This window comes from Xiphophorus hellerii, chromosome 20 (genome assembly GCF_003331165.1).
Source record: "Xiphophorus hellerii strain 12219 chromosome 20, Xiphophorus_hellerii-4.1, whole genome shotgun sequence".
NCBI classification, from domain to species: Eukaryota; Metazoa; Chordata; class Actinopteri; order Cyprinodontiformes; family Poeciliidae; genus Xiphophorus; species Xiphophorus hellerii.
This window is the reverse complement of record NC_045691.1, coordinates 12616752-12630057: the sequence shown is the minus strand read 5'-3', so window position 1 is coordinate 12630057 and position 13306 is coordinate 12616752. Positions and strand designations below refer to the sequence as shown.

The following is a 13306-nucleotide window of genomic DNA, read 5'->3' as shown; positions in this document are numbered from 1 at the left end:
ACAGAGTAAAGTATGGGGGTGGAAACATTATGATTTAAGCTGATTAGAAAATAATTTAATGTAAAATATTTTCTCTCAGAAAGCAAACTGAAGATGAGTCATATGTCTTTTTAAATAACACTGACCTAAAACACACCATCAATGCAACAAAATGAAAACTCCAGAATGAACAATAAATCAAGGTCTCTGGGTAACTTAGGCAGCTTTTAGAGTTCTGTTCTACATAAATAACTTTGGATAAACATGGAGCTTTAAGCTGCCAAGCAATAGCGAGGTAACCAAAATAACTTTGGACAATTCCTTCAGAGGAGAGGACCAAAATTCTTATAAACCTAGAGAGCAACAACTAGAAACATTTTACAGTAGTACTCAGTAGGGCTGCACAATGACTATATCATCAAGCAACATCAGCATGTCCAATATTCATACCGCAAAGTACATCTATATTCCAAGTGTTAGACGCTTGCATTTTACACTCTAATGTAAACAGTACTGAGTCAGTTTGGCAGAGTCTCACAGCAGCAGATCTTCATGCCAGACACAAAGGCATCGCTCAAAATGCTAAAGGTCACACCGTGATGAAAGAAGAGATGAGGAAAAAGAGAAAAGAAAAATACAGGCATATTTCACACTGGATATCATCATTCCAATAAAATATAGATTTCTCCACCAAGTATTAATAAATGTTTGGCTTTTGGAATAAAATAAAAATGTCATTCAATGACATGCAAACAGATGAAATATTAGTGAATGCTCACTTCCTTGAAACTAAGAAAGTCTGCAGGTGATCATATAATTATTCCTCCAATATATCTATGATGCACATATAAAAAGGGTTCCTACAAACAGAAAAAATGCTTAAACACAATCCTTATCTTTTGATTTAGTCTGGAAAGAACAAGTTTAGTTATTTGTTTTTGCTTTGTTTGAAGGTAATATTAAACCACAAACTAATTTCACAGCAGCTTGGCCTATACCTTTCATTAAGGCGTGACAGTCTTCCTGACAGGACTAGGTTTCTTGATCAGTCTATTAGATTTAGTGAAGTAACTGACTTCATATGACATCACTTTATAGACCAATTCCCCTTAAATAAACTCTTTTTGACAGCTGGAAACATGGAGGTACTAAAAAACCCCTCCAACAAAGTAAGGAGGCACTTTTCAAAGGATCAAGATGTGTCTAATTTTTTAGAGTGTAATTTCTCAGTGTTAGATTAGTCTATAACCCAATCTATTTTATGTATATGTTTGGCTCCTGTGATGAGTGGCAAATTTACACAGGCCTACTGACTGAAAATTACAAAACCATTGTACATTTTTCAGAATAAATATTTGTCAAGTGTAGTGTATGTTCTGCCTGATACTATCTAGTAAAAGTTACTAACATACCAGATAACAACATGGGGTCCTTGTCTGCGGACTTCTTGACGTGATCGGATTCTCCAGTCAGCGATGACTCATCAATTTTTAAGTCATTGCCCTGGATCAACACTCCATCAGCAGGAAGCAGATCACCTGCAAAGCAAAAAATGTTTTAAAGTATTAAATATTGTTTGTATACAATGGAACTAGAGATGAAGTAATATTATTTTTGCTTTCTCTATATATCTATCTGCTATTAAGTCATTATTCAATTCAAGCCTAAATCTGTAAATTTGTCAACGTGAAAAACACTTTATGGCTTTAATCCTGTTCTAGAAATGAGATAAACTCTATTTTAGTTTTTAAAACAAGAGGCAGCAGGTGGGAAAATTAGATAATTTTCAAACATATTTAAGGTGTTAAATGGCTAAAGCTGAGGACCATCTCACCGTATTTAATCTGTGCAATGTCCCCAACTACAATGTCGGCAACAGGCAGCTGTATGACCTGGCTTCCACGGACCACCTGAAACTTCTGCTCCTGCTCGATGCGGCTCTGCAGTCCACGGAACTGCTTCTCCTTCGACCAGTCGTTGAAGGCTGTCACCAGAACTACACACACTACGGACAAGAGGATGGCAGCACCCTCGATCCAGCCTGCATCTGCCTCACCCTCATCCTCCACTCCACCGGCTGCTGCACCGCATGCTGAAAAACAAAAAAGAAGCAAGACATAAATAACATATTCATCTTGGGCATTCATCAACAATCAGATTTGACCTGCTTGTTCAGATTGTTACTATAGCTGAAAGGGTTGATATTGATTATTTCTGTTACCTGTCAAAGTGTGCAAATCCTACATTTAAGAACTGTGCTACACAATAGGCAAGTACAGAATTAAAACAAACTCTGGCTGAAATAGCCCCATGAGAATCATCATCTCATTGCCTCATATGCCCTACTTCAAATGAGGCTCTGCATTCTACTGGCTGCACACTGGTAGACGAGGGGAATGAAACAAGGCCTATTCCCAGTACTCTTTGTGCTTGTTCATGTAATACTCAAGGAGCCATTGTACTCTGGACCAAAAGAAACAAACAAAAAAAGCCAAAACAATAAATCCCTTAAGACTCTCCTGGAATATTTTTTTTTCTTTTCTTCAAACTAGATGAGTTCATTCTGTCTAGCTTGATCACTGCACTATAGTCATCAGAACAGTGTGTGATCTTTATGCACAGTCCTGAATACAGTTATCAAAGGTTAGCATACTGTAGATCATAATGGACATTAGCGTTTCTGGTTAATGCTGCTCTATATGCCTTCAAATAAAATTAAACACTCAACATTAGCTTTTTAAAATATTTTGAACAGATTAAAAAAAAATAGGTCAAAAGAAACACAAAGAAGCAAGAAACCATTTAGATGGAGACTAAGGATATGATTGTCCTGTGTCTTTTTGTGTTGCCTTGTGATGGATTGGCAACCTGTTGGCATCAGCCCAATTTATGTAATTTGTTGATGGTTTGCTAGTTTATTGTGATGTTTTTAATTAGTTTGTTCAGCATCCTTTAGTTTTGAAAAACAAAATGTTAATATAATTATTATTACTAAAAAACGAATTGGTACAGATCTAGTTTTCTTTTAAGCGATTGAAAGTACCTGGTTAAGTCACAACATTTGTGTTCTATTCTACTAATATAACTATATGTAATACTTAGATAGGTAGAAATATTAGAAATGTGATGTCTTCAGCAGTTCTCTGTGGAGAAGTGAAGCAATACACAATCCAATATACTAAACCAAGATATTTACTTCAGTTTTCTTTTTTTAGGTATTTTATGGAATTTAAAAATGCTATTTTTCCATCTTTTACTTGATACTCACAATTACAAAGAAACTAAACAGCATCCTCTCAAAAAATATTCAAATTACTTCAGATAATTTGAAAAAATGTGTACAAAACAAATACAGATGGAAAAACATTTGTAACAACAGAACACTTCCAGCAAAATATTCTGTAAATCAAGGTGTTTCCAAAGGGAGCAGGAAGAAGAAATGGCTTATCCAGTTCTGTCTTCATACAAGTTCTTAATCAAACTAGTGATTCAATAAACAGGAATATTTGTCATGAACTTAAGACCTACCACAAAGGCTGAGGTAATAACATATCTTCTCTTTGGCATTTTCAGCTTCATCTAAGCTTGTAAATCCCTTAAAATGATGACTGAACCCCTGGGCAGGGAAATGAAGTCCATTACTGTGATAACGAAAGAGGCGATGACTGATGCAGCTGACTCAGCAACTCTTTACTGTCTCTGTCTTCATTTCCTGTTTCATGGCTCACAGAGCTGATGTATGGGTCCTGGGAGCTCAAGGTTATTTCTCCACTCAAAACTTCATTAACCTTTCCAGTACCTTTCTAACATGCATTTAATACAGTCATAATGTGCACAAATGCTCACACTTGTGGGCAGAAAAATTAGATGTGTGCTTGATGAGTCACTTGACCTCTTAAGGCAGGTGACAAACAAACTAGGACCTGCCTCGCCTGTTAAAAAGAGAGTTTACACAAATGTGGTTGAGAGTGTATCAGTCATGATTACTGGTAGTGAGTCATCGGTTAAATTCCCTGCAACACTGAGAGCATCAGAACTAATGATGTGTGTTTCTCTAATTTTAAACCAACTGGGAGCAAGCCTCACAGGAGGAGATGCCACAGCAGCTGGGTAACTCACCATCTCCACCGGTCTGCCCGGGAGGGTGGTAGAAGGAGAGGCCCAGGGATATTAGAGCAGCGATCTCCAGGATGATGAGGGTGACATCCTGCAGTGCTTCCCATACCAGCTGTAGAAATGTTTTTGGCTTTTTTGGAGGTATCAGGTTTTTACCAAATAGTTCTCTTCTTTTGTCCAGGTCCGTCTGAACACCTGCAAGACCTGAAAAGGGAACACAATGGCTGTGAGCATAGGTGGGGACATTCATTTAATGAAAAAAGAAACATAATAAATATCTAAATGCTTAGCTGTAATTTAATTTCCTGACACTGTCGCTGGTAAACATGTTGATCCCAGACAAATGTACTCTCAATCATTTCTCTTGATTTTAATTTCCAGGCATTATTCTTTTGCACTCTTTTACCCCTTTCCAGCCCCTCCCCTGCCACAAACACACCAACTCTAATTACCAGATTGAGTCATGGTGGGCCACGGATTTCTGCATTCCTTATATAATTCAGCTCAAGCGATAAGGGCCTTTATGCTTTGACCTTATCCACTTCCTCATACACTGTGATCTATTGTGCATAAATATCTTTAGTATGTTAATGTGAAGCGCTTCATGCTGGCTTAAGGCACAATTTATGTTTAGAAAGCAGTTCAGGGATTTTCTTTTCATATGAGCTCAGCATTGACTTAAAAGTATAGTTTGGCAGGACCAGTGACTGGTTTTTACAGTTGAGAATTTATGGACAAGTTAATATAATCAAACACTGTTTTAATGAAAAATTGTATCTACCTTTAACATAATCTGGACAGTTATCAGTTATTTAGGAGTAATTTTATAATAGTAATCTATTGGTGCACATAATTGACATTCTCATTCTGAATGTCCTTTGTTACTAGTTGAGCATGTATTTAATTAGTTGCCATTAATCATAAAACCTTGAAGTGCAGTCTTTATATACAGTACAGTAATGGTTTCCATTTCTTTAACCTGTAAAGTCAACTGTGGTTGAATAAACTATAGTTGATAAAGCAAGCAAGAATTTGGTGATAGTTCTGAAAAAGGTTCCATGTGTTGGCTGTATGACTTTACTAAGCAGTTTGAGCAAAAGGAGTAGATTTGTGATGCAAATTTAACACTGGAAAAATAATCCAGAGGGTGAACATCTTTACCAACAAACTTTAACCGGTAATAACAGACTAACGAATGTCCACTGCAACAGCATTCAAGAAAGAACTCAACAGGTAATCAACAGAGAAAATAAAGCTGGTTTTAGGCAAATACAAGACTGACTGCTGTGTCCTGTTTGATCAGTAGTTTTTGCCTGGGAACTTTTCTAAAGATACAATCTTTCATATTGTTGAATAATGAACTCCGGCCTTAACTGAGGCAAATGAGTTCTACTACTCCTGGTATGGAGTGTAGAACTCACACTCCAAATGGAGAAAAAACATTTTCTCCATTTGTTCCACATTGGCTCAGATGTTATCATGTGATAGCATGATATCCACATTTTCTCCACAAATGGAGAAATGGAGAAAATGTAGAACATGTAGAATGTAGAACAATGCAGAACATTTCTCCATTTGTGGATAAAGGCTCTAATTGATGGTTCACTAGAGTCCTTTAGATAAGGGCATAGCGTATTGCTTTTGAATATTTTCTATTCAAATGATTTCTTGAATATATGTCAATTGTAAAAAACAATTCACATCACTTCATGCCATTAGTTTGATGGATATATAGTTTGAAAATGGTTTTTTGCACTTGGGTTGTTAGTTTGTTTAAAATAAATTCTGGCGCATTGTCCCACTTGGTGTGGTCCATTTCTGTGTGTGAACACAATAATTGCACTAGAACCCACATCAAAACAATTGCATTGGTTCCAAAACTCTAAAACCAATGCAATTGTTACATTGTTACATGGTGTACATTGTCTCACTCATATTTGGGCAGATAACTACATCTGTCAACTCCTACAAACACCTCATGAAAACATTGAAGTGTTCAAATTGTTCAGTAAGCAAATAAGACAGATGGGGTTTGAGCAGATGACTGAGCAGTGCTATGTTAACGTAACAACATAAGTATGGCTAAACACAGTTTGTCCTAGCATAAAGGATATATTGGTTGAGACAAAATTACCAAATGATGACAGAAAGACCCACGACTCTGTTCAGTTAGTTATTAAAACACATAAGAAATAATCAGATATAAGAGCTATTTTATTTAACAATTGGACATTCTGGCCTTACAGAGTACAAGAAAAAAATATTGAAGGACTGAAGGTTAAAACATATTGTACAGTCTATCACTGCAAACTATATTTACATCGAGAAATCTCTGAATATTATATTAAGTTGCAATACCAAGTTGGACTCTTATCTGTAGCTAACATAATTAATGTTGTTTTTCAGTGCTAAATCATTGTCTTGCTGCTGACTCCACACAAAAGCATGGCAAGTATTCACAGGAGCTCTCTCTCTCTCTTTCTCCCACACAACAATGCATGTTACGGCTGCCTTATGTCATGCATAGTGCGTCACAGGGTCTCCCAGGATTGGCCCGGGATTGCACCTGATAACATCGCTGCTGCTTGACAACGTTCACATCTAAATGCATACGACAGGTGAGAAAATGACCGGTGCAGAAAATAACCGGTGCTTCAGTAAATCAAACGTGGAAAAGGATGTTGAAAAAGAACAGGAACATTAAAGAAAGAAATGTTAACATGGCTCACAGTAGACAGAAAGAAGGATATTTCCTCCTATGTTGTGCTGGTTACAAATAGATCAGTCAATAAATAGGATCATTAGCTATTCACTTGTAATTATTTTTATGAGACGACCTGGCATGCTCTTCCATTGATCTCCACAGAAGCCTTCTTTACATAACATGTAAACATCTCTGTGTGAATGCATGTGCGTGTATGGCTGGGTCTGTGAGTCGTGACTAGCTACTTGAGCTGTTTTGTGTGTAAGAGAGCTGCGCCAGCATGCCTGTGGTTGCTTACACTATCACATGATAACATCTGAGCTCTTATATTTGCCAATTACCATTGGTCAGATACACACACATAGTGCATGCATACACAGTGCATGCACAGAAACGCATAGATGACAGACAAGTAATGTTTGTGAATATCCGTGCACAGGCACATATAATGATTACAGATATTAGGGTGCATTTTTTCAAAGCCCCTGCCATTTTTTAGTTCTGTCTAGAAGACATCAAATACAACTTCTAGATAGATTTCTTTCCTTTTCTACCACATTCACAAACATTCACTCTTAGTGGTAAAGAGTGATAGAAATATCAGTATTTAACTAAACCTTAATTGAAGGGTAACTTTGAATTAAAATACATATATACTGAAATACATAGTTGATGCTGTCGCTCTATAAAGCAATCTATGTGGTAATCATTATTCATCATATATTATGCTTCACTGTGTTGCAGTTTGGAGTTTCTTACCAATATTCGAACTACATACAAGAGAACAAAGAAAAAAACATTTTTGCTGTAAAACAATAGCAATAAATAATAAAATACAAGTGCTGTACTTGTGTAACTTTCTTCAATCAGCAATGCATTTCTCCATATTTGAGTACACTTGTAGGCTTGTGGATTTAAGCACATTTTAAGAAAATCAAATTCCACAAGCAACTGGATTTTGAATTCAGTTTTCTACTTTTTCTTTAATTACTACTGTGTGATGTTTGACTCTGAAATATTGTTCAGTAATGCTTAATTAAAAGAATTATGTTTTACTGATGTCCACTAAAACTGTTAGAATAAAGAAAATACAACTACAAATACAACTATAGATGCTTAAATGCTACTAACAGTAACTACAAAACACATACGTAGGGGTGATTAAAATGCATGACTAATATGTAACATATAGTAGGACATAGTATCTAGTTACTTTTAGAACTGCCTTCATTCTGTCTGGTATAGATTTTAAACAAGATGTCTGAAACATGCCTCAAAGATTTACATCATAATATTGCATTTCTGAAATACTTTTTATTATTTATTTTTTCAATAATTATTTTTGTTCATTATTGACTTTTTGTTCCAGTTTTGCATAAAATATGGCGTAACATCATGTAACGGAGAAGAGCACACTTAAATCCTTTAAATAATTTTCTTACACAACACTTATTGGTCTTTATTCTCCCCCATTTTGGTAAGATTTCTGTCTAGCTACAAAATTGTTCTTAAAAACCCAGCAGAGTATTATCTAAATCTGCATTGACAAAGGCAGCCTCCCTAGTATCCTATTTTCAGACAAAACTTTATGCCTTCATGCTTGCATGAGGCAAAATGGGATCTTTTTAATTCAGAGGGAATATGATGGCATATTTTAACAGTTGCCCTTTTTTTGTCAGGGGCTAAAAATAGATCTCCATGGAAACACTACGCATCCCACTCAGAGAACAGAAATACCCACGACTCTGAACCTTGGAGAATGTGTGAATATGTAAGTAAGTGCCGGTTTTGTGTGTCCATTTTTGGTGAAAGGGAATGTGTGGGCATATGTGCACATGCAGAAAAACACAGAAAAGACTGAAGTGATGTGGTGATATTTCAATTTCCATCAGCAGCACGGTTATCAGGAAAAATATACAAAATATTTAATTTAGTAAAAAAAAAAAAAAATAATACAAATTATTAACTGCTCATAAATATTTCTGAAATGTCTTGTTAACTCCAAAATACACCAAAAAAAATTCTCACTTCTGTGTCTCAACTAATTCTGATCTTTCAGATTTGGGAATGGTCTTAGTTTTTTTTTTATTGTTATTTTTTGGCCAAGTTTAGGGTCTGTTTGATTCTCTTGGTTACATAAAAATGATCAGCTCAGGCACTCTACAACAAGCTATTACATTAGTCTTGATCTTATTATATTAATTTATTGAATTTTATCCTGGCTATTTGTGTTCTTGAGTCAGCTTATTCTTGTTTTATTTCTTTCTCTAGCCATATTTTTTTGTTCTTTTTACTTAATTTCCTGGTCACATTTATATTCCCTGCAAGAAATTGGCAGTCAAAATCTCTGTTCCTTGGATTAAAATTTTATTTCTGATTTGATTACTTCATGAATATTTGTTATAAAATTATCATTTTTCACTGTAACATCATTAAGGTTTATATTTACTCTTGCCTTGTCTGTCTAGCATTTTTAAATGTATTTTTTTTGAATTTCAGGCATCCCATTTAAAAAAGCTAGTTTAGATGCGCTAGGATATTTCAAGACATAATTCAAATTGCATGATTGACTATTATATCAAGTATGGATCCAGCAGGCCAGACTGATGTAATAGAAACATGTGCTTGTATGACCTTCACCCACTTGGATTATTTGTGAGTCGGTGCATGGGTGTGTAGGCCTGGGTGGATGAGTGTATGTGTAAAAATAAGTGTTTGTTTTGTGTGGGTATATGTGAGCCAGTTTGTCACCTGGAGGTGCACAATAGTGAGAATGGTATAAAGCCTGCAAGACTCAGCACCCAAAAGCCACAAGTGACAGGTGAATCTGGCTCTAAAGGTAACAAGCAGCCTCAGGCAGACAGACAAGGTATCAACCCAAGAGCAGCCACACCACTATCTCCCACTGTGCAGGTCAAACTTAGGACCCAGTCCCTTCAGGGGCTCAGGACCTCTGGCTACAAGGCAGCACAGCACAAAGCAGGGAAAACCCCCCAGAAAGAGCCCCCTAGCACATTGGTCAGGTACCAGCCCACAACAGCAGCAGGACCCCAAAAGAGCCAGATCATGGAGGGTACCTGCTTGGTGCTCCACAATGCCCGCAAGGTCCTTCGTCCTACACATCAATGTGTGGTGTTGCAGTTGGTGATTGTCTGAATATGTGATCACTAAAGTGCACACTGTAACTGTGTTTTCAGATGAATACTGATGCTTTAATTGAATAAACAGTGGAGGAAAATAGTCAAACTATTGACTGTGACAATGAAAAGTCTTGTCATGATAAGAAGTTTAACACAATATACAATATGATAAATGCCCTACCCCTACATACTTCACAAGAAAAGAGACAATAGTTCCTTTACTGAAGGTGGAAAGAACAAGATCAAAGTTTTGTGTCTCGCCATAAATTTTCGCAGTTCTCAAGAACTCCAGTGCAGAACTGTCGGGAAGTAATCCCACAATAAAATTTGTACTCGGGACCACACAGGAAAAAAGTTCTGTTTAGAATGTGTGTCAAGAAGAACCTGCAAGAACCCCCAAACAAGGAATTCTAGTAAAATGACAACCTTATGTACTGGCAATGTGTAAGAAAGAGAACAAATTTCTCTGTTTTTGAGGACCATGCATAGGCATTTATATAAAGAATTTTCTTGCCAATTTTTTGCTTTATTTTAATGATTAAGGATAAACTTCAGCACAATCCTCCACTCTGTGGCAGAAGGTCATTTCTCTTTGGGACGAGTTGATGTCAGTTGTTGTCACCACACCAACTCATGCAGTATTTGACCGCTGGGCATTGAGCGGTCACAGTCACAAAGGCCAAAGATTCAAGCAAATATACCGTATTGTATGGAAACAAACAAGTAATTTCATGATGAGTCACTGAGTCACTTGGACACATGAACTCATATGAACACAACATACATGAATAAATCATTTCTCTGCCAGAGGGCAGCCCTTTTTGAACGTTAATGGAGAGCAAAGTGACAGTGTAGTTTGTGACACAGAGTCACATTATAAATGTACTGTGGGTGGTAACACTTAGGTTTTGCTATAGAATTTTTAAAATATTTTTTTAAACAGAGGACAAACAGATGTGAAAGTGTAACTAACACCCCTTGGGAAACTAAACCCTGACCCCGGCAAATTAAGAAAAACATTTCAGAAGAGAAGGCTTAGCCAAGAGACATAAACGAGAGTGGGGATGAGTGGATGAGCTGAGTGGGGCTATGATCAGGACAAAAGAAGTACTTTTGTCAACTTATCTACTTTGTTGCTATATTTATTGATTTTTCCAGATTCCTCTAGTCCTGGTTTTCAAAACAACTAGTGGTAAATCTAGCAACTCTTTTTCTGTGTTGTTGGAAACTTTTATGGCGACAACGCTCTTCAGCTCAGCTGCAAGAGCTGGCTTTAGCCTCTCCTGCTTCCTCTGTACTGCAGGCAGTCTGACACAGTCATCCGTTCAACACCATACCTTCACCAATGGTCAGAAAATATCAAGATTTGCACAGAAACATAAAAATAGAACCCTAAATAATTTCTTTAGACAATGTTGATTTGGGGGTTAGTTTCACTATAAATATGCACTGTTCTGAACCTTAAAAACTAAAATCACACATTCTGACAATCACCAACTGACCTATAAGACTTTTTACATGTGGAATAATAGACCAATTAACAGCTTCATTTGAACATTTGAACCAAATACTGAACCAACTAAATAAAACTTTCCTTCTTTGCTTTTTCTGCAAGAGAACACAAATAAGGACAGTCTTCATCTGTCTTCCAAAAACCAAATTAAATGTATGTTGCAATCCAGAAAATAATGTGAGTTTGTGCGTGTGTATTTGAGCCTGTGGGGGCAGCTGCACAAGTGGGTGAGTTTTGCTGTCAGGTACTGTGGTCCAAGAGCCTGACTCATGTGAGACATGGTAGAGTGGACTGAAAAGAAAAAATATATGGCTATCTCACTCTCTCACACACACACACACACACACACACACAGGTATTTCTACAAGATATACTTATTAACAGGTATAGGAGCATTATTATTGGGGGAAACCTATAGTGTGATAACTAACTGAAAATTAATATTTCACTCCATATTAATTTTAAAGTTATTAACTGATCAAAACTACATAGTTCTACAAATTATTTGTAAGACAGCAACATGTGTAATTAATTCACTCTACACTGTGTAAGTCTGGGAATTTGATTGCTGATAGAAATCATTTCCACTTCTTAGGAAACCCTTTCAAGTAAATCTCAAGAGCAGCACAGAGAAAGAAAAAACTGAAACAAACTGCGTATCACTCAGACAGCATGAAGATGTCAGTGCCTATGATCCTTTTAGAAATTCATTATACATCTGCTTTACTGGGGAAAATCTAAGGGCTTTGTTTAAGGTCAGAAGATGTTTAAATATTCATTGTTTAAAAGGATGTAAAAGATTTCTGCACTCTCTGATTTAAAACATGAAAGGTTTAATCTGATTTACCATCAATCGGGATTACCAAACTTAGTTCAGTTCATAAAATATCACAATAATAAGGACAAAATGCTTACTTCAAATCCAAAGTTTACATAATTTTTTTTAGTATTTAATAGAATTGCTCTTAAACTGTATGAGGGCAAATGTTTTAATAAGATTAAATTTTGTCTATGAAAAAGAAAATTTAATTTACAATTAGTCAGATGTTTCCCATCTAACAATATCACACATTGTTATTTAAACCATTTAAACAATAATGGGCGTACTTCCACAGGCTTCTCAGTTTGTTACCATTTTGGCCCATTTCTCCAGACAGAACAGGTGCGACTTATTCAGGTTAGCAGGCCTCCTTGCTCACACACACATTTTCATATCTGCCTGCAAAAATTATAGGACTGAAATCAGGGCTTGTGAAGGCCATTTAAAAACACTGAACTTATTGTCTTTAAGTCACTTTGTAAGTAATTTTGTGCTATGTTTAGGGTCACTGTCCTTTAGAAAGACCCATCTGTGCCAAGGATTAAACTTTATGGCTGATGTCTGAAGATGTTACTTTAATATTTCCATAAGGGTCTTTCTTTATGATGGTATCTATTTTGTGCATTATGGTACTGTCAGGCTTGTAGGTGCCCCCTTTTTCCTCTATTCATCTATTACCAGGTTGACCCTTACATGTCACCACCAAAATGGATACAAGAAAGACACCAGTGTCCTTATGACACCCCGTTTTGTACCAAAATACCAAGATTTACAAAGGTGCATAAGGGTGTTCCTGATAACTTGTGTGATTTCTTTTAAATTTTCCATTATATAGGAAAGGAAGCAGTTTGAGAGATGTTGCTTCCAAATATCTCAGATTTTGTGAAGTAACCAATGAGAATCATGTAAGGGCATGACAACATCATTGCAGCTCCTCCTGATAGTTTAAAGGAAGTATAAAAAAAAGAAAATCTTTGGGAACAAAAAGTCTGTTAATTGTTCTGGTATTTAGCAGAAATAATTTTGGTTACCTT

The 13306-nt window shown here is 36.3% G+C and overlaps 1 protein-coding gene across 1 annotated transcript in view; it reads right to left on the bottom strand.

Moving 5' to 3' along the window:
- Positions 1–13306, bottom strand: part of atp2b2 (ATPase plasma membrane Ca2+ transporting 2) — a 78316-nt gene that overhangs the window by 45831 nt on the left and 19179 nt on the right. The window contains 3 exon segments of the mRNA XM_032550488.1: positions 1392–1517; positions 1814–2071; positions 4099–4299. Of these exon segments, the coding sequence (XP_032406379.1) occupies positions 1392–1517; positions 1814–2071; positions 4099–4299 (585 nt within the window).